The sequence below is a fragment of the Ahaetulla prasina genome, chromosome 2 (assembly GCF_028640845.1).
Source record: "Ahaetulla prasina isolate Xishuangbanna chromosome 2, ASM2864084v1, whole genome shotgun sequence".
Classification (NCBI taxonomy): domain Eukaryota; kingdom Metazoa; phylum Chordata; class Lepidosauria; order Squamata; family Colubridae; genus Ahaetulla; species Ahaetulla prasina.
In genome coordinates, this window is record NC_080540.1 from 67,476,717 (window position 1) to 67,499,885 (window position 23,169).

Genomic DNA, 23,169 nt, shown 5'->3' on the forward strand with positions numbered 1-23,169 from the left:
TAAAGCTCTATATATTTCAGGGCTTAGATATTGTCATGACCACTTTCCCTAAATTGAAACTGCTCGGTAACAACTGGAAGAGAGGATTTGCTGAGGATCTTATCACTGAGAAAATGTCATATTTAGGACATTCTGGCTTGAGCCTTCTCAATGATGGACCCTTCCTTGGGAATACCTTAGACCTAGATATTTAGACCCTTGTCACTACATTTCCAGAGCTGTAACACAGCTCTTCAGAAAGGCATTTAGGAATCAATAACATAATACAAAACAGTCGCACATGGACCTGAATTGATATAATTGTAAGAAATGTTCTTTGTTTTTAAACTGCTGATATTAATACAGTAAGCTAGTCTGATTCTGGAAATGGACAGCATGTAAGTTATAGTAAATAATTTACCTGTAAATACTAGTAAATAATCAATACTGATCCTATTGTTCCTAGAATTTATTAAAGTGCTGTACTGATAGCAGGTTTTGCAAATAATGCTTTTATTGCGTGAGTATTGATCTTTATGATTTGGCCTGGGCCTTTTTTTTTTTTTTGCACCTTCACTACCTTATTACCACACATCTTTGCATGGTAATTAAAAGTTCTCCATTAAGGTTTCTTCATTTCTATGGGAATCAGTGGTACATTCTTAAAGCCAGGTACTTGTATCCTGTTTAAATTATATGGCTCTCATAAACTAAAATCATTGAAAAATTCTTTTTAGTTTATAATTTGAGTAAATTTTCTTTTTGTACTCTTAAAGGTAAAGGTAAAGGTTCCCCTTGCACATACATGCTAGTCGTTCCTGACTCTAGGGGGCAGTGCTCATCTCCGTTTCAAAGCCAAAGAGCCAGCGCTGTCCAAAGACGTCTCCGTGGTCATATGGCCGGCATGATTCAATGCCAAAGGCGCACGGAACGCTGTTACCTTCCCACCAAAGGTGGTCCCTATTTTTCTACTTGCATTTTTTACATGCTTTCGAACTGCTAGATTGGCAGAAGCTGGGACAAGTAACAGGAGCTCACCGGGATTCGAACCGCTGAACTGCCAACTTTTCAATCCACAAGCTCAGCGTCTTACCCACTAAGCCACCGTGTCCCTCTTTGTACTCTTAATCTTCTATAAATTGAATCCATCTACTTTCTTAGGTTAGGATAACCTCTGGCATACAACAGATATTCCAAGATCTGTGCTTATCCGATAAAAATTTGTGTAACAATAGCAATTTCTTTTTTTTAACTTCAACAACTGAAAATAAAGATTTCTCTGATGAATTAACATTTATATCCTTTATACATTATATCTGATTTTCTAAATGTTTATTTATTCAATTTATATAGCCATCCATCTCATATATGTGACTGTAGCTTACAATAAACATATAAAATGTACAATATAAAAATAAAAACTCATAGCAACAAAATATCAAAAAAACAACCATCAGCAAACCCAAGGGATGGACCTGATCACATACTCAGGGCCACAAAACCAAGTTTTCAGGTCCTTAAAAGGCCCAACAAGGTTCAGAATAGTCTAATCTCAGACGGACTGATGTTCCAAAGGGCAGGAACCTTAGTTTTTGCCTCCTTCAAAACAGTAAATAAAAAAAATGCTATTATATTTCCACCATAATTCTAAATGGCTCATTCAGAGGGGTGGAGTCAAATGATGGTCCTCTTTTAAAAATTCTAGATCTCTATCAGATGAACCATGCCAGAAAATATCAACAATTGTACAATTGTGCAACGCCTTCCTTGCACATAATTCTGGATGGATTTCTGTGTCTTTTTCTACATTCTGAATACATGGTTTCCTCTAAAAAATAATTTTCTCCAGTAAAAACCATTGTTTGCAGTCCCTCCTTCTCTGCTCCTTTTAACTTTGCTCTCTCCTTGCTCTCTCCCTGCTCCCATCACTGGTGCCCGATACTGTTAAGAAGGACATTTCCCCCTCCCCTTCTAGCCCTAAATCTTGCCTTCTTCAGATGTGCCATTTATCCTCTTCCTTTTCCTTAAGGTCATCATATATCAAAGATATTCTCCCATTAGTTATTTGGTAACTTTCTGATTTTAAAAAATGGATTACCCAGTGTCTCCCTAATGTCACTTTCTAGCTTCTCATTTTCTGTAGGACGATGTTCTCTCTCATTAACTGAGGAGTAATATAAGATCCATAGATCATTTATTATGGAGTAATATAAGGTCCATAGATCATTTATTGTGAATACCATGCCATTTGTTTCTAAAACTTTAATGCAACAGGAACATGCCTTGGATCCTCATTCATTCGTAGTCATCTGGGGATAAAATTACCTTCACATTTTGTCTGTTAGAGCACCTGCATAACTTTTAATGTCATAGCTCTTACAGCACCTTTTTTTAAAAAAAAAAGTCAGCATGGAATTCAACTATCAAAAAATGGTTAAGACTATTAAAAAAAAGAAAAGAAAACCATGGCCATAAGAGGCTGTGGCCTGTTCATCAGAATAACTAAATGTATCTAGTTCAATTTTATCTAAACTTTTTATGATATACAAATGTTCTGTCCCCCCTCGCCTCCATCCGAGCGATGGCTTAATTAGCCGACATTATCAGCTCTGGCAGCGAGCGTATGCCAAGTGTCTCTGTTATCTCCCTTGACGCCGATGAGTCACCCAGGAACAAACAGCATTTCAACTCTTAGTTAAGCAGTTGATTTGCCTGCTATGAAGAGGCACAGCAGATCTTGCTGCCTTTATATCCTGTGAGGTGTGGCTCCATGACTCAGCACTTCCTAGGCCTGCCCCACCCCTGCTTCTGTTGTTCCCGCCTCTCCTGCCTACAAAACCTAGGGCCTGATTGCCATCAGCTGGGTCTGGGGGAGGAAAGAGCCTGTGGGGAGGAAAGAGTCAGGGGATGGAGACCTCATTATCTCCTCCACCTGGCCTGCCTCTGGCTCCTGGAGCTGAGCCAGGGAAGCCGGTGCTCCCGAGGTAAGTCCTGACGGCCCTTCCCCCTCACTTTCCAAGTCACTTTCTGGCAGGAGGCCTGGCTCGGGGGGCGCAGTCACAACAACAAATGTAATGCCCTGACTGCAAACAGGCTTCTAGAAATTTTTTTTGGTAGTATTTATCACATTTTTGTTGTTGAAGTTTAGTTTGGAAAGGCAAGAATGTGGATAAGTGTAGGGAGTACATTCGCACAAGAAAATGGAGTAAGTATAAATGAGGCTAATTTGTACGTGTATCCCAGAGGTGGGTTTCAGCAGGTTCTGACCAGTTCTGGAAAACTGGTAGCAGAAATTTTGAGTAGTTTGGAGAACCAGTAGTAAAAATTCTGACAGGCCCCACCCCATCTATTCTTTGCCTCCCAAGACCAGGCTAATCGGGAGGAAATGGGGATTTTGCAATAACCTTCCCCGAGAGTGGAGAGGAAATGGAGATTTTACAGTATCTGTTCCCTGCCACGTCCACAAGCCACGCCCACCAAGCCACACCCACAGAACCGGTAGTAAAGATTTTTGAAACCCACCACTGGTGTATCCATGTAAAATGTATGTTTGATATTGAGAAAGTCTACCATGAGTTATTTTCCAGTGAAACTAGAACTACCCATTTCAGATTATGGTCACATTTACTCTGAACTGTAGAATCAATGGTATATGGTTCTTCAATTGCTTGCCTGAAGCTATTTGTAGCAGGCTTATCTTTAAAAATTAAATAACTTGTTGGTATTAATGGATTAGATCTTTGAAAAAAGCACAACAAATAGAAGTGCAACAAACACCCTATGTTCAGCTGAGTAATTATCAAAAGCTCTGAGTATTAATGTAATTAGCTGCCATGTAGGGAAATTTGAAGGGCAATTATTAGACTTACATGTCAGACACTTTTCTGTAGTTCGGTGGACACTCAATTAAAAGGCATCGGAAGTTGCCTTGAATATTATAGCAAGATTCTGCTGATGAACAGTTGTGGGTTCCCATTGCACATTCATCAATATCTGAGGATGAAGTACACACAAAAATAGCAATTTAGTAGCATCCTTCTTCTTTCACAAGTGAACAAATCATACCAACTCCACTGGGTTACGTGTAGGAAAATCAATCATAACTACTCATTTCTATTAATAAAAAGAAAGAATGCGTGTATTCACCTCACCATGCTAAAGGTTTCAGTTAAATTAGTTAAACAGTAAGTTATGGGCTCATTTTATAAACTGCTTAAGACAAGAATGTAGGCACCTTTCCTACCTTAATGTCAGTAATTGGTAACACTTAGCAGTTAAGAACTAAAATAAATAAATCCGACCAGCCCAAGCCAGTACTTTTTCCACACACAAAGGTTGTACTCCTATCACCTCCGGGATAGTTGTGAATCATAAACTTAGTTAAATTTCCCAGTCCAAAGTCAGAAAAATAGCCAGGGTGGGAAATTTGAGATAGAATTTCTTTTCTCTGTTGGTGAAGATATCCTGGAAAGTCTAAGATGTATGGGTTAGAGTGGGCAATTCTATTTCGACTGAACCAAAAGCCATTCCCTCGGTTAATTCTATGTTGTTTTTCACTGAATATACTGAATTTCACTGAATAAATCGAAATAGTTAAAGAAACAGGTAAGAAAAAAGGCACTTTCATATCTGACCCAATCCCTCCTAAGCACTTTGTAGTCATCTATGATATGGTCTTCACTACAGCTAGCTGAGAAAAAACAAGGCAAATCAACACCCCCTCCAATTAACAAGCTGAATGTTGTTGTTGTTTTTTAAATAGTTCCCAGGTCTCTAAATTTCTACAGCTCCAGGAGCAGTAAATGTTGCCTCATCCCAAAGATGATTTTTCAAGAGGCAACTGGACTTTCTGGTTTTTCTTTGAAGATGTCTCACTTCTTGTCCAAGAAGCTTCTTCAGCTCTGACTAGATGGTGAGGAATGAAATGGTCTTCTCCAGTCAGAGCTGAAGAAGTTTCTTGGATGAGAAGCGAAACATCTTCAAAGAAAAATCAAAAACTCCAATTGCCTTTTGAAAAAGCACCTTGGGACAAACATGATCTGAATGACTGATAATCTCCATAGACATAAATGTCCCCTCATTTCACACAGAGAGAAAATTAATTGCCTCATCCCACCCATTCAAACACATTTCAAAACAACTAGTATGCATTTGTCTGGGTAACTCTGGAACCTCTGAGTAGGGGAAAGTTTTGGTAGCTGTCAAGAAGATTTTTATTTATTTATTTATTTATATAAATTCCCATTGAAAGCCTAGCATCATTCTTTTGCAATCAGGAGCTCTTCCCCAAAGATGCATTCATAGATGTAAGTTGTTATGTATACACTCTATGGTATACATTTGGGTGGAGAGGAAGGGCTTGCCTGAGCCCAGATTGTGCAAATGGGATAAAATCTCTGGTGGGATTCAAATAATTTAACAACTGGTTCTCTATCCTAATGACTGGCTGGGTGGGCATGGCCAGGGGGTGTGAAAGGCAGCACTCGGCCTCCTGCACACCCCTGTGAGCAAAAAAGGGCCAGGGGGGGGACATGTCTCCCCCCGCCCCATTTTGGGCCTAGGAGGCCTCCCTGCACTTACCTGGGAGACAAAATGGGGCATGTGGGGACTCCTAAAAGGGGCGGGGCAGGAAAGGGCGAAGCCAGCCAGCAATTTAACTACCGTACCATCCCAAACCACCTGAATCCCACCACTGGATAAAGTAAATAGTTCAGTATATGCTGCTTACCAGTGGTGAAATCTGAAATGGTTTGCTACTGGTTCGCTGGCTGCGCATGCAAATGTGTGCTGCATGTGCATGCGCAGTGCACACCAAACACATACTGTGGGTGTGCATGCGCAGTACGGGCCAAAAAGAGGCTTGGGAAGATAAGTAGAACAGTGAGGGGGGAGATCAGCTGTGGTGCGCAATTTAGCTTTGCTAGAAATCCTGCTTTCTAGCAAAGCTAAACTCTGTGCCATAGCTGATCATTGGAAATACAGGTTCGGAAGAACCGGTAGCTTTTTTTAACTACCAGTTCACCCAAACCAATAGCTAACTATTGATTTGCCCAAACCAGTAGCTTTTTAAACTGCGAGTTCAACCAAACCAGTAGCTTTTTTTACTACCGGTTCACCTGAACCAGAGTGAACCAGTAGCATTTCATGCCTCATCCTTACCTAAACTGAAAATATTAAACAGAACAGATTTTTTAAAAGCAGGAATTATGAAACTATTGCAAAGTTTACTAGAGAGAATAAGCCTGGAAAAACTAATAAATTCAACTGTGACATCTTCTGGAGATCTCTGAGTGCAGATGGGGTAAGGCAAGACAAGGCAAAAAGTAGAACTCTTCCAATTCCTGCAGAGCACAAGCATCACAAATCATAAGCTGCAAATTGTAGTTTGAACTGTACAACACTAGAACCAGAAGAGTTAACTGACCTCTCAAAAGGGGATGAAAATGTACAATCACATGTGACATGTGTCCCTGCAGAAGTTGAACCAAAGCTCTGTGTGGAAGTGTCCAGAGGCAGGCAGACAACAAAACAGTTTCCATTTCTGCCTGCAATCTGCAGGACTTTTTAATTACATGACTGAATAGGATTGCTTTTAAGGATGGACCTAAATATATTTTGATTTCCTCATATCTGGATCTCCAACTGCTGTGGAAGCATGTTGATAAAATGGCTGCAGAATCCTTGCTGCATATATACTTCTCTATAGTATAGTTCTCCCTTCTCTTGGAAGGCTTACAGATTTTTGTTTTAAGACAAGCATTTCATCCATTCCAGTTGTGTCATTGTGTTTGAGGGATACAATAATTTATTTCTTCATAGGATACTTAAGATAAGAATGAAAATCCTACAAGAAAATCTTTGAAGAGCAAGATAACAAAATAGCCGTTTGTTGATTTGTGATGACTGCAAAAGACAGGGAAGGAAATCCTGGCTTAAATCTTTAGCCATTCAAAAAAAAAATCTCAAATGTCTAGACAGCATGCAGTGGTTTGCCACTAAAATAAATGCTAAACAGTTCATGAGCAAAGTATTGCAGTGAAATCTGCCAGTTTTTACAGAAAAGACAGTTTCCTAAATCAACATCACCCTTGCATGGAGTGTGGCTTGTTTAAAGGGATAAGAAAAGAAATTAAATGGGGAATAAAAAAAATGAATTAAAATAATTTAAGTCCTTCTTCATTGATTCATAAAATTAAGTGAAAAGGTAAATTGTTCCCATATGGAATTTGATGTTGCAAAAAGATTTACTACTCTCTGAAGCTTTACCACACAGTTTTGAAAACAACAATCCATAACATAATATGATAGTGTTGTACTATGGTAGTTCTAATTCACTAAGGCATAAAATGGCCCTGAAGGAAGTGGAAAGGAAGAAAAGCAAAGATTTCTTCCTGGTAGATATAATACTTTTTTATATACAGTATATATTAGGGGTGTAAGATATATTTTCCCAATCCTGTCCCAGGTTCAAGATTTCCAAGGGCCACAAATGGTTACAGTGTTTAAATGTCGCAAATAATATATGCCAAAATTCCCTAATACATAAATTAATGTACTCATTGTCTCCCTAGAACTTCATATAGAATTGATTATGAAATATTAGATTTACAATCATTAGGGATGCAGATTCTCTATTCATATGTTATCCTATATCTTGGCTCCTATTCAGTTTTGAAAAGCGGGGGGGGGACTTGTAGAAATTATAATTATTAAAGAGCGGGAGACAAAAGTAGCATCCAAGGTTTAGCAACTATGGCAACTTCCATTTGCATCACAATCAAGACTGATATATGAATTCTTTGAGTTAAGCACTGAAAAGTTTTCATTGGTAGTGGATTCCATTAAATAATCCAAACAAAAAAGTGGTTTCTCAATTTTCAAATCATCTCCTTACTGTCGATCAGTATCTTCAAGAATCATACACATTTTTGTGTGCCAAAATAGCAACAATGGAGATATATTTCTTTAAGACCGCTTGGGTAATGCTATAAAGGAGCTATGTTGAGCATATTAAAGGATGGCTTCTAGTGTGAATCATATCACTTGGCCCTTCGTTCTACCTTCCCCCAACGTGGTACTCTTCAGGATGCTTGGAATTCCCAGTCTGACCATCACTGCAGTGGCTGGCGCATGTGAAACTCTATTCTCCAACAATATGTTTGAGATACCAAATCAATTGCTCATGTGTCTTAGCGGCACATCAAGGCTAGAGTTTTGTTTTGACTAAAATGCTTACTTAAACTGTTGGTAGCTGTAGTCACTTTCTTCTTCCCTCAGAGAGTTGCTTGTACTCATGTTATCCCACAGTTGTGGTATTGTAACTGCCCACTGGCTATCCATGTGTGCAGTGGTGGGATTCAAATAATTTAACAACCAGTTCTCTGCCCTAATGATTTCTTCCCACAATCAGTTTAACAAACTGCTCAGAAAGTTAACAACCGGTTCTCCCGAAGTGGTGCGAACTGGCTGAATCCCACCACTGCATGTGTGCCTCAAATGCTGCCACAGAAGAAGCCAAAGGGTAAATGGGAGACTGGGAGATATTCCCTCCCACCTTTTTTTTTGACAAAGCGCAAAGGGATTGCAAGGCCATTGTATCCCTAGCAGAGTGCCAACATCATAGCTAGTATTGGAAGAGCAGGTCAGCTGGGGAAGCACCAAGGCAGTCTGTCAGGGCCATATAAATAATACCATAGATGAGGTATGATAGGTTGAGGCAAAACCCCCAATCTGCCTATTGCCTAGACTTACATCTGTTCCTTACATCATGCAATATTATTTGGAAAAGTATCAGAGACAATGTTCTGTCCCCCACCTCAGGCATGCAAACTGACTCAATTAGCCGGCAATTTAGACCACAGCAACTATCAGCTCTGGCAGCAAACCAGCATTCGCCTGCCAAGGTTTTCTTATCTCCTTGATGCCAGCATCACAGAGCTCATTACCGGAGCAACCAGGAAGTCAGGAGCAAACAGCAATTCAGGCCAAATGCTCAGTCAGATAGTTCAGCTCAAGTGTTCTCCAGTCAGTTGATTTGTTTGTCACAAAGTAGTACAGCAGCCCCTCCTGCTTTTATACCCTGTGGGGTGTGGCTCCGTGACTCAGCACTTTCTAGGCCTGCTCCACCCCTTCTTCTGTTGTTCCTGCCTCTCTTGTCTATGAAACCGGGGATCTAACCAGGACTGATTGTCTACAGCTGGGTCTGGAAGCTCTGCCTGGGCAGGGGGAGATACAGCAGACAGAGGCCTCATCACCTCTTCCACCTGGCTGCCTCTGGCTCCTGGAGCTGAGCCAGAGAGACCGGCCCTGCAGAAGGGAGCCCTGACGGCCCTTCCCCCTCACTCTCTGAGTCACTTTCAGGCAGGGGGCCAGGCCTGGGGTCGGGGGGCTGGAGCCACAACAGATAAGCACCAGTGATCTGTTTTATGGAATAGTACCTTGGACTGACTTTATACTATATAAAAACTGACCTGTGTTGGGAATTGATGCTAGCCAACTCCCACAAGTATTGAGACCAAATTAAAGGAACAATGAACCTATGAAACTTTATTTCAACATTTGGCTAACATGGTCTTTGATTTGACCAACTGCAGTTCTTCCAGTAGGGCAACAAAAGGCAATGATGAAAATGCTGACTCAGTTCTTCTTCACCCTAAATCTTTCTGGCTGCCATAACCTTCTATCCTGCTAGGAAGAAGCACATTCACCTCCTAATAAGCCAAAGCTGGGGGAAAAGTTGCATCTCTACCAAGATACATTTTCAAGGACTGCCACCAAGTGACTGTGTTTGCTTTTATTGCAATTTTAATAATAATAAATACTGTGAAACAATTACCCAGATAATAATATTTTTCTACAGACAAATCTACATAAGTTTAATTTGTTAAGTTTATTGTTTTTCCAATCTTTTGATTCCTTTGCTGAACAATTTTAGGTGTACATTTTTAAATGTCTGCATTAACTTCTACATGTATTTTTGTGCATAATTTCTAATACATGCACTTTTGTGATGCTATAGGGGATTCCCTAAAATTGTATTTCAACATTTTTCACCTAATATATGTATTTTTAAATAAGTGATTTTACCCAATACTTTGTCTGAGTGTGCAAGGTTCATTTACACACACTTCCTTACTTCATGTTTAACTTCCTATCTTTTATTGTATTTTTTTAAAAATGAAGATTTTATTCACATACGGTGATGATAAATGAAAATTAGGTCAATTCATCATGACCCAATGGCAAGAAACAATTTTCTCCTTTCTGCAATCTCATTCTTACCTCGACAAGTCCTTCCATTGGCGGCCATTGTATATCCTTGATCGGGGCAAGCGCACTGATAACTCCCCGGCACGTTGAGACAGCGGAAAGTACACAGGATGCCTGCACTTTGGGCACATTCATCAATATCTGGAATTGGTACATTAGCAAACATGTGAGGGCAATGATTTTATTGTCCCAGAGAAATGTACACTAGTACCGCAATGGAACAAATCGGATGTACCTTTACAGGAATGACTATCTTCTGCTAATTGGTAGCCTTGCCTGCAGTAACACTGATAGGAACCATAAATATTAGCACATTCTTGACTGCATGGGTTATTGTCACATTCATTGACATCTGTGTTGAAAAATGAGTATCAAAGAGACATTAAAATCAGTTGCTGCCATATATTTGTCATTGAAGACAAAATAGAAAAATCCCTTAACTAAATGGATTGCCTTTTTAAAAAACAAACATGGAGCATCTTTAAGCCTGAAGATACAGTATGACGGACGGTGGTTTTTTACATGCAGGAAATATATTTGATTAACATACCAAATTATTAAATTTAGATAATATTAATAAGCATTTAAAAGCCATAGGTGATTGTAACTGTAACATAGATGTGGGTGGGATGTATCATTTGTGGTATCTCGAGGTCTATAGAAAGTTGTATCAGACAATCCAGAAAGAGATGGAGCCAGGACATTTTCAGGAAGTTTAAGTTTCAGAGAAAGTCTTAAATTTTACGTATAAACATATGCAAAGTACAGACAATGGCTGTCAAGTCTAGTGTCTAGTGTCTAGTCAAAGCTACTTGCACTTTGTCTATGAGCAAATAGGTCAGCAGGTGACACTGTCAACATGGAAGAGGCTCTAGATGCCAAAGAGATGCTAACAGTCTATGCTCACAGACCTGGGCCTCTCTTTCTCCACCCTTGACTTAAGTTATAACACAACTCATGTTTAACATGCTACTATCATTGTAATGTTGTTGAAAACAGTAGGCCTGTAATGCAAGTTAAATTAGGCTATAGCTATTCATTTTCAGTGAAATACAAATATATGAAAAAAGGACCCAATTGCAAAAACTGGGATGCTAATTGTGACAAGTAAAGGATAGAATAATATAAAAGAAAGCATAAGGATTTTAAAACCTGCATTTAGAAATGTGTTGACTTCTACAAGACATTTCTCACTGTGCAATCCAGCCCCATTGACTTTTTTTTTTTTTTTGAGATAGCTTTATCTTCAAATACCTTCACAATGTTTCCTGTCATAAGCCAAGCGAAATCCAGAAGAACATGAGCAGTGATAGGATCCAGGGGTGTTTTCACATGAATGCTGGCAGAGTCGGCCTGGATAATTCCAGCATTCATTTATGTCTATTGCAAAACAAAAACAAAACCGATAACCATAAAATACACCTGGGAAATGGTAAGGCAGAAAAAGGGCAAAGGTGTTAGAGGAAGATTTTTGATTTTAACACTTCCTTACTTTATTTGCTGATCAAAATAGTGAAATGAAGTATAGAAATGCAGCTACCACCTTATAAATAAACCAGCACTTCATTTTTGCAAAATTTTCTACATTTATATTCTATATTTTTGATTTACCAAATCACTTATAGCAGGGGTCACCAACCTTTCGGACCACTAAATTCATAATTTTAAATCCTGTGGACCACTAATACGATCTGCCAAATTTCTGGCTGGGTGGGCATGGCTAGGGGGTCATGTGACTGTGTGGGCATGGCCAACTCGATGTCACTCACATCAAGGAGTGTCTCAACAGCCTCTACTCACCCCTCCCTCCCAGCCACTCCTCGCCTTCCCCTCGGGCTCCTTTGGCCCCCAAAAGGAAGCAGTTGCTGGAGCTAAGCAGCACCACAAGAAAGAGTTGGCAAAACAGCTCAGTTCAAATTGGATTTGACTGAGAAGGAAGCTCAGCAGAAGCACCTCACTGAGGACTAGGAGCATAGGCTTTCCAAGCAGAGGGAAGACCTGCAGGCAGACAAGGCCAGGTACCGGCACCTGGAGGCTCAGCAGGCTGAAATGGTCAGCCAGTTCCAGGCCATGATGCTGTCCCACTGGAATAAAGCCCTCCAGCTCTTCGCCACCAGTGGCACTTCTCTCCAGCCTTCACCCAAAGCTCCACACCAGGAGGCTGAAGCAGACCCCAAGTTGGAATTTCCCCCCCCTCCAATCTGCACAAAAAGACCCCAAAGGGGGAGACTCTCTGCAACAACACAAGCATTCATTGCACATATCCAGCCCAGGGGCCATAGTTTGAAGACCCATGATTTAGTGCAATATAAAAAATGCAAATACTTTTTCTGCGGACCACCAAAATTTTCTCATGGACCACCGGTTGGTGACCACTGACTTATAGCACATAGAATGATTTTGGAAACCTCCAGAATATGAAGTTATACCAATGGATGTGTCCCATTAGGTAGGACTAGACCAAGAAATGAATTGCACAGGAAGGTTAAAACAACTTTCATGCAAGTCTGATGACTCCTCTTCCTACTTATACTTCAGTGAATTAGGGAAGCATCTATCTGAGTTGCTTCTCAATATTATCTGGCTGTTGTGGACTTAAAGTAAGTTTTAGGCCTTGTCACTTTGGCAATGGAGCTTGGATAACTCTGTCAATGTCATATTCTTTTTTCTCTATAATTAGAGAATTTTAGACTGACAGTTCATGAACTTTAATTTTTTGGTAAGCAAGGTAATTCATTAGCTAAAGACATTAATTTAAAACACAACCTCCTTTTTCAACTGTCAATCTTTTACAATTTATATCCCATCAAAGCCCTGTCCCAGCAATGTCAATCTACTTGTACCACTATTAGAAGCCATTCTTTGGCTCAGCATCCTGAAGCTATGTAAGCTCCAACCCCCTCTGTGTTTTTTTCCAGATGCTTAAGCCTCATAACCTTTAAATTGTTTGCTCCAAATCAGCATTCTTAAGGTTCCATTCATGTACATTTTTCCAATCATGATAAATATGAATAAATCAGTTCTTTTAGATATTCTACTTCAGCTGAAATCATTTAGAATCCAGAGCATATCCAACCTGGAGTAAGAAATAGACCAGGAGGGGAGATAATCATTATAATGGTCTAGAGGTTTACAAGCAATTCTGTAAAATAAGAGTGTTTTGCCGTCCCTTTTCTCCCTTCTTCTAATTTTCTGAAATTGGAATCTCAAAGGAGCACAAACTGGCTGATTGTTTCTGAGATTGTTTCATTCACTTATTTATAACATCCAGAAGTTCTTGTAGCATGGTATAATCTATAACATGTATTGTGTATAGGAATTTGCAAAGGTCAAAATCTTCAATCATATCTCCATGGTCATCTCTTTCAAAACTCATTTTGACTTCAATGCTACCTTGGAGAAGATAGCTGGGGAAGAAATGTTCATACCATTCTTTCTAATTCCAGGCAACCTTCCAAGCTAAGCTTAAACAATTATGCTGTGTGAGTGTGCACAAAGTTTTACAACAATCTGCCATTCATTTTTTGTCTAATTAAATTAAATGACTTGAAATGTGTCATAAGGAGACTACAGCACCTACTTGCACTGACTGGGTTATAGCATCCACTCAGAAATTGAATAGCTGGTAGATTGTTACCTAGCATCCAAATCACTCAGAATCTATTTTCTTTGCAAGTATGCGCATACTTAGTAAAACAGAGAGCTGGATACTTCTTAGCTCATCTTTAAGTACTGGCTTAGGTTAATTTCAATCTATTGCTGTACTTGAAATAAAAATGGAGCATGTAATTATCAAACAGGCAAATTAGTCCATGTGAATGAAGGGTACTTCAGAAGCAATCATGCTATCTTATTTGAGCATTAGTACAGGGGAATTAATACTTATGCTGAAATCAATAGCGTATAAAATCGGACCAAAGGTCCATATTTCAACAATCAGCAATACCAACTCCCTTGTGTCATACTTACCAATGCAAGTTCTGCTGAATGAATCATACTGATATCCCATCTTGCAATCACAGCGGTAGGCTCCAGGTAGATTGTGACAAATCTGTCCTTCTCCACAGCGGTGTGTGGCAGACTGACATTCATCAACATCTATAGAAGCAAAAAGTAGCAATTACTCTAACCATCATGAGCCAGTTGATGGCCACTCTTCTTTTGTATCACAATTTTCAGCAAATGTGTGGAATGAAGGTGCTTGCAGCCTGAGCATGCAGCAGGAGAAGTGGGTTAATTTTTCCCAGAAACTGCAGGTCCAGTGATTAGTGATTACAATTGCCTTTGCCAAAGCTGGCCTCCTGCAGCTCTGTAGTTCTTAAAGACAAACCGTATAATTTAAAATAAAATAGAAATTCAAGTTGCAAAGCCTCGGCGAGCACTCTATTTTGGGTCCAAACAAACATTAGTTTCCTTTTAATTTTTTTCTTGACATATATTGAATATAGAACTAGCTACATTCTTAATTCTCCTAAGTTGTCTGGAATGTCCTGCATTATTATGTCCTCAGCACAGGCAAGAAACAATGGATGGAAAGTAATCAAAGAGAGAACTAAGACCTAGAACTTAGTTCTCTTAGAACTAACCTAGTTCTAGAACTACGTTACCTAGAACTAAGACAAAATTGCTGACAGTTGGAACAATTAATCCGTGGATGTTGTGGGTCCTCCAATACTGGAAGTTTTTAAGAAGAGACTGAACAACCATTTGTCTGAAATGGAATAGGATTTCCTGCTTGAGCAGGAGTTGAACTAAAAGACCTCCAATGCCCCTTTCAACTCTGTTATTCTATTATTCTGTTCTGATGTTAAACCAGCATTTTCAGATAATAGGAAACAAATTCAGTTATGTAAAATAATAAAGGCAGAGTTAGATTTCATTACAAATTGAAATCTTTCCTTGATCTCTTTCCATACCAATCAAGCAATTGTCTTATACTTTGAGGACTGATAGTATTTTTCATCCATTCACATGTGTCCAACAAATGCTTTACATTTTAAAAATTAATTTACTGTTTGTTTGTTTGATTGATTGATTGATTAACTGATTGATTGATTGATTTACATCTGGCCTTTCGTTCAAGAACTAAAGGTAAGGTATATAGCACTTCCTTCTCCTATTTTTACTGCAATAGCAACCATATGAAATAAGTTGAACTGGAAAAGACAGAGCTAATTCTACTCAGTAGATTTTCATGGGTGAGGCATACTTGAATTCATATGACCTCCATTCCAGTCTAATATTTTAACCACTTCATAATATTGGCTCTCAGTACAGGTGTTAGCATCACACTAGGCAGCAGCATATAATACCATGAGTATCAATAACAATTTTTATAACCTTTGGGATCCTTGGAGTTACTTGTAGACTACTTTATTTGGAGATAAGGAAATTATGACCAGAATTTCAAATACCATTTCTATGGCCAATACTATAAATAAATGACACAGACATCTACAATACTATAAATTTACAAAACCTAAGTTTGGTTAAAAAGATTCTCTTTTAATCTATTTTTAATCACTCTTGTTTTCAATGAGCCTAGCAATATATCATGAATCAAAAAGTAATTTTTAAAAAAAAAATTAAAGCACCATCTCTTAGCAACTCTGTTCACTTTGCAGCAAGCATTAAAATGTTAATTTTAATAATGATTTAAATCTGCCAATTAACAACATAAGTTGCCTTTAATTCATTTGTTTAAGTCTTTGATTAGTTTTCTTTGAAATTGTGCATTCCAATCTTTTCTGCTTTTAATTACTTTCAGTACATTATTTTGTCAAAAGAGCATCCCATTTCATGACAGTTACAGTGTTTTCCAGCTAAATGTTGGAAGAAACTGCTGCTAACAACTCTATTGCATTAAAAAAGAATAAATTTGTTGAGAATTCTCTAAGCAAAAAGAAGCAACCACAGTTCCATTATTCTGCATAACCTCTCCCAATGATCTATTTCTAGAACCATAAATTTACCCAATCTAAAATGTAATTATCCATTGTATTCTTTCTTGCAAAAGAAAAAAAATAGAACCACAATGACTTTTTATTTGGTTGCTTATGCTTTCACTCTATTAATACACACACACACACACACAAGCATTAGAGTGCTTAAAGTCTAAGTATAGGAATCTACTTACAAGGCCAGCGGCACAATGTTTTCATTACTAATATTAAAATGAACTATGAAGTTTCTAGTTACAACAAAGCTCTAATTCCTATAAGTTCAAAAGCTTCTAAAGAAGTCTTACTAGTGCTAACCAAATTAGGTAGTTGATAGGGTAAATGAGCATGATGAAGAATTTCACACCAACTGCAGCATTCCACTACTTTAGTATAGCAGAGATATTTTTCAAAGCACTGTTTTATTCCTAGTTAATGATAGTTGGCCAAGCTGTTCTTAATTTCCCTTTAACTCAAGACTTTTCCAAAATAACACATTACTCAACTAACTGCTGTTTAAAACCCAACATCAGCCTATATGATTTATTACATACAAATTATGTCGTATACTTTTTCTACTTGCATTACACCACCACCACCTAATCAATATTCACTGTGGGATTTAACAGAATACCAAACAGCTTTTGTTCATTCATTTAATTGACTGAGATTACATTTGAATTGGAAGCCCTAGCAACTTCCAGCACTGAAGCAGCCACAGTTTTGCCCAATTTCAATTCAGTCCTGGATTTTGGGTGCATTCTGTAAGATAATTGATTTTAGCAAAAATTGTTCCCTATGATATGATATTTCATTTCACCCAATTCAGGGTTACAAACAATCAAATAGGCACAAGAGTTTTAGGATCAGATGAATCTGACTAATCTTGTTCTAAAGCTGTAATTTTGGGAGGCTGAGACAGTGTAAAGAAGCACCTTCTTTTCTCTAGCCTAAATATAACTTGATCTAACTATTAGATAAACCTGCTTTTCAGAGTTATAAAGAAGGGATATCTATTTTTTTTCTAAGTCATGCATAATTTTATTTCTATTATTTTAGACAGTTTGTCCAGTTTCTTAATTATTTTCATTTCTTGGAGTTGCTCATTTAAAGTGGGGCGGAGGGAGGGAATGAATATGTTAGAGACTGTATGGTCCAATGGTCAAAGAACTTTGGTTAAAGTATAATGATTGGCCAATGGGAAAAGAGGGATTTTACTTTAATGGATTGAAATTCACACTGAATTCTAATTTGAAGGAAAACTACTATAAGATGATGTCATTGGTATTTAAAACCAGAGATATTGTCAAAAATGCATAAGGAAATTTCAAATATGTGTTAGAAATGAACTGCAAAGAGGGTAGTTTTTAATAATCTCTGATGGACTTGAAATATAGCCAAGAACTACTGAGATCAGACTTCTACTTTATTTCAGCAGATTCTTAAGATAAATGTAAAACTGAAAGCAAAAGTTTTCCTTTTAAGTTTGATGGATAAAAAAATTGAAAGAAAATCTGGAACATTATTACTACATAAGTTGACAATGGTGAGAATTGTATATGCACCAAGATGGAAAGATACACTAGCTCCCACAATGGAAGAATGGATGGTAGAGGTGATGGAGTTTATAGAAATGGCTTAAAATGTGAAATGTAAAGCAAGAGGTTGGTATTGTATTATTTCTGTTGCACCGAAGAAAGACAGAAGTCATTATTTTTCTTCTCTCTTTTCATCTTTCTCTTTCCTTTTTAAACTTTTTGTTTCATCTATACTTTTATCTTATAATGAAATCTTTAAAAATATGCAAAAAAGGACGGGAAAGAAGAAGTGATGACCAGAACAATACAGACTGTTCCAAATGTGGATATGGATCTGAGCTGAAGAAAGGCGTTTCAATATTATAGTTGATACTACTCCATTGGATGAATATGGTGAAAAAACAAATCCTAAATTGGAAATTATTCGCACATTATTAATAGTTTTATTTAAGTGTATGGTGTGTTCATATTTGAAAGATTGTGTAAAGTTCCGTCACAGACATTGTCTCCAGAAAGATATTGAAACACTAGAGCAGAAACGCTATCAAACTCACAGCCCAAGGGCTGAATGCATCATGCACTGGCTGTCCATGCCCGGTTTTAGCAAAGGGGAAAGTTGTGATACATCACATGATGATGCGTGATGATGCAAGTTTGACAGCCCTGCACTAGAGGACTGTAGAATGATCTAAGGGAACAGACTAATGAGGAAAGATTTAATGTTTGGGATGTACCTACAAATACACATAGATAGCTTTTTGTCCCAGTGTACTTCACTGTAAAACGAATTGCATCAAATCTTGTTTTCATGCTAATGTCTCCTATCATTGTTTGAAAAGATTGTTTTGGAACACACCATATTCACTTTATGTTACTTATAAAGTAACATATACTTAGGGTCTTCTGGTGGCTCAATGGACTAAGTCTGTCTGTTATTAACACAGCTGCTTGCAATTACTGCAAGTTCAAGTCCCACCAGGCCCAAGGTTGACTCAGCCTTCCATCCTTTATAAGGTAGGTAAAATGAGGACCCAGATTGTTGGGGGCAATAAGTTGACTTTGTATATAATATACAAATGGATGAAGACTATTGCTTAACACATTGTAAGCCACCCTGAGTCTTCGGAGAAGGGCGGGATATAAATTAAAAAAAATAAAAATAAAAAAAATTGTTCATATATGATTTGGAGACCATGTTCCTCAATGACCTTTATATATATATCCATTAAAAAAAAAACCTGTTATTTTATACCCATTCTCTGTGTTCTATAATAAAAAAATACTGATCCATAAAAGGGCATTTCCCATGATCCAGTGTATGCCTGAGTTATGCTTGCTTATGTTTTTAGAAATCACAAGGAACAGAAGAAGCATGAATCACTAAAACATCTATACTATTGATGCATATATGTGTCTTACATTAATTCAGAGAAATAATTATTTTAGATTTTATTTCCCTTGTTGGCATTAACAAGGACAAGAGTTGCTGGGGAGGTTACATGCAACTACATGTTTACTGGACCCGTGCCCTTCCTGGTTAGTGCTGGCTGCTCAGGAAGTGACACGAGGCTGGCTCCAGGGAATTATAAATGCTTCTTTGATGGAAGGGGTTTTCCCCGCCGCCTTGAAGGAGGCGGTGGTGAGACCTCTCCTCAAGAAGCCTTCCCTGGATCCAGCTATTTTGGGTAATTACCGTCCAGTCTCCAACCTTCGCTTTGTGGCGAAGGTTGTAGAGAGTGTGGTTGCATGGCAGCTCCCCCGGCACCTATGTTGATTGGAATTCAGAACATGCATGTTTACAGAAATGTATCAAAACTCTTTGAAAATGAGATGAAAGAGAGACGGTAAATCTAACCGGATCTACAGCCAGGTTCTTTAATCTGACTCTTACCAACACATCTGGTTCCATCTTCACTTGAATGATATCCCCTGCTGCATATTAAGAGATTCTTCTGACAAGTGTAAGACCCAACAGTATTGATGCAATTGAATCCAGCCTTACATGGCTCAGGAAGTGATGTACATTCATTAATGTCTGTGGAATAAATATATATAAATATTGCTATCAGTCTTTAACTTAATCAGCAACCCATTTTCCAGCTGTTCTTCCTTTCCTGTTCATTTGGTCTTGATTTATTTTGCAATAAATTCCAGACTGATAGGGTTTTATTTAGCCCATAGTTAAAATTGCAATATTTCAAAAAAATAATATTTACCTCTTATTTTATTGTATTTTAAAAGGAAATTAATTTAAGAGTGGGAACACAGTATAACATTAAAGATGACTGAATGTAATTAAATGTACCGCAGGTGATAGAATAGCATCTGGAACTCATTAATTGACGAGTAGAAATACTCACCGACACAGTTTCCCTCTGGATCTTGTAAAAATCCTTCCATGCATCGTTGCTTTGATTCACAGTAAAATGATCCTTTTGTATTTTGACATGCAAAGTTTATTTTGCAGCTGTGAGTTCCTCTTTCACATTCATCAATATCTTTTGTAAAAAAGAAAGAAAGAAACAATTTAGTTATACCATTTCTAATACTCTTGTGGCATCTTTTGATTCCTGTACATGTGTAAAGTTTATAGAGAGCAATGCTACAATGCAAGATGCTATCAACATCTAATAGTAAATATAAGGTACTTTAAGGCAGCAATCATTCGTTTTCTAGCCTAACTCCATTTGGAAAAAATATCTGCCATACTGATGTGTAAAATCCCTGGAAAATTATCTGTTTAAGGGAACTCAACAAAACAGAAAACCAGCCTTCTACATTTATAGTCAAATGTGGATGCAGAAATCCAAAGTCAGATACTTTTTGCACTTAAATACTAGTCATATTTGAATTCTTTTGTTTGTTATTCAAGTTTCTAGATCTCCTTGGTTAAAAAAAATAAAGGATAAACAAATACCCTTTTATACTCAAATGATCCTACTTTGAGCATAGCTCTCTGGACGGATTCTATTTCTGGGAAAGGTAGAAGAAACAAGAAGAGGACAACCCACAGCAAGATGGATGGATTCAATTACAATGGTGATAGGTGCATTCATACACTGTTTAATGTCAGTGGATTGAATATCAATACATTGCTATTGGTCTTTAATTTAATCAGCAACCCATCTTCCATATCTTCTCCTTTTCAGGGATAGAACATCATGGAGATTATTCAACCCCTGTAGGGTTGTAAAGAAATCATGCTGACTTGATGGCACATAATCTTAAATTTAATATGACAATATCACACACCAGAAGCAAAAACATAGATGTGACAGCAAATAATTAGAAATTGCTTAATATAATATAATATTTCTTATTATAGATTCAGAGTCCAGGAGTTAACTGGAAAACCACAGAGAAACCTGCTTTGTTATTTTTAATAACAAAGTCATCATTTTAATAGTCATCATTTAGCAACCGTAATTGTGAGTGGCAAGTCAGCCATTAAGCAAAATGGTTGCTGAATGAAACTGTGACTGTGCTCTTACTTCAGGTTTTCCTTTGCTTTACACACCTGTGAAGGTCATAAATGCAGGATTGGTCACAAAGTTATTTTTTCATCCCCCATTGTTAACTATTACTGGTCATTGTCTGAGATAGTTACTAAATGAGGACTACTTGCACATAGGAAATCTATATGTCAGAGTTGTTAAAATGTATTTTTTTAAAAAAAGCTTTGGAATGCTGACCACTCTCAAACTTTTGTCCTCTACTAATACTTATATTTCTCCAATACTTGTTTAGAAAATGTGAATGTAACAAAATCATTATCTTTGTGGTCAAGCTACCTTCTCAACATCTCTAAACAAAATAAGTTCCCACTGCTGGGAATAATTTAATACTTTAAAAAAAACCCCACCCCACAATATTTGCAAGTATCTAAAGTAGCAAGAAATAGATTGAGTATTTCTTCTCATTGTTGCTTCAAAATGTTTCATCAAAACGTGGAAGGGAATAGCATACAGATAATTGGCCCCACCAGCCTTTCTCCAGGGTGGGCTGTGTGTTAATTTATATAAACAACATTAATTGTATGCTTCACAACTGAGATAATACCCATTAAGTCTAGATTCTAAAATTACCTAGCTGTGCCTTTATTCAGGCCATTGAGTTAACTTAAAGAAGGGGTAGCAATTCTTGTTTCCTGAGGAAGCTTGAATTTGTCAACAAAGTAAATCACTCTCACCAGTTGGGTCTTCTTGCATACAAAGACAATTGAAAGCATTGCAACAGGTAGGTAGCTATTATGATAGTTCCTTCTTTGTTTGCAATATGAGAATAGTATCACAATTGTTTGAGTATTCTGAATTAATGTCTAAGAATTTACAACCCCTTTTCTGCTATATAAGAATTGATAATTGCAAAGCAATTCTGTAGTGGAAGCATGGAAAATTTATAAAAGCGCAATCAGTACTTCCCAAAATTTGGTAACCTGTACCCAGTGAGGTAAATAGAGGCATTTTCCACTTTGTCTGGAAAGCATTAAACAAACTTACAAGCTAAAATTGAGTGAATGTTTTTTCTCCTGTATTATTAGCAAAACATCAACAATGAATATTCAACTGCTACAACTATATTTTGGGGAATATCTCTTTCACAACCATAAATTGTGTAAATCCTGTTCCGGGATCACAGATTGCTATATATTGTTTTATTTAACAATTCATTTCTTTTACAAAGTAGTTGGTTTTTTGGGGGGGAGGGTTACACAAAATAATTCATTTAATTTCAGAAAAACAATAAATTTAATTATAACTTTAAATTTCATTTCTTCAAAATCTGTATTTACTTCAACTCAAGATTTTGACAAACAAGTTTACAAACTGCTTGAAAAGGCAGTTTTGCTATTCATGCAAAAATAAATTCTAATCTTACCAACACATTCACCATCCCTAAATTCATATCCTGATTGGCAGCTGAGTTGTTGAAGACATGTAAATGATCCAATTGTATTGATACAATGTTCTCCTCTCTTGCAAGTATGAGTATCTGATACACATTCATTAATATCTGTGGAAAGACCACATGCCAGCATATCATATCGCAAAGAACAGATCTTTTTCAAATTTACTACAGCATGAGGAAAAACCCCACAAAAAAATTATAGCAGAAATTATTTGTCCAGAAAGAAAAGTTTATATGATTGCATTTTAAAAATTTCTTGCCAATGTTACAGATGTTTACACTATTTTAATTTATAGGGAATTCTATGAGGTGTTCTGCCTTTAATTTTGCTTTGAGTGAAGCATTCAGTCAAGGTCATTATGTAATTAACTACTGTAATTGGACACAGAATTTAGAAAAGTATGGATTTTTCAGCACACATATAGAATATTCCTAATTTATATAGCAAATATAATTCAATTTCACAAGAGAAGCAATCACTTGGTCACCACAGGACACAAAAGACATATATGAATAATGTAACAAAGCAACCAAGG

General features: G+C 37.4%; 1 protein-coding gene across 8 annotated transcripts in view; it reads right to left on the bottom strand.

The window, feature by feature from the left end:
• FBLN2 (fibulin 2) overlaps positions 1 to 23,169 on the bottom strand; it is a 173,640-nt gene that overhangs the window by 8,088 nt on the left and 142,383 nt on the right. For all 8 annotated transcript variants that reach the window (XM_058165750.1, XM_058165756.1, XM_058165751.1 and 5 more), the window contains exons 10-17: positions 22,604 to 22,738; positions 20,086 to 20,223; positions 19,617 to 19,760; positions 14,218 to 14,346; positions 11,503 to 11,628; positions 10,484 to 10,600; positions 10,261 to 10,389; positions 3,849 to 3,972 (exon numbers count right to left, since the gene is read on the bottom strand). In XM_058165750.1, the coding sequence (XP_058021733.1) occupies positions 3,849 to 3,972; positions 10,261 to 10,389; positions 10,484 to 10,600; positions 11,503 to 11,628; positions 14,218 to 14,346; positions 19,617 to 19,760; positions 20,086 to 20,223; positions 22,604 to 22,738 (1,042 nt within the window). The remainder of the gene's footprint in view (positions 1 to 3,848; positions 3,973 to 10,260; positions 10,390 to 10,483; positions 10,601 to 11,502; positions 11,629 to 14,217; positions 14,347 to 19,616; positions 19,761 to 20,085; positions 20,224 to 22,603; positions 22,739 to 23,169) is intronic.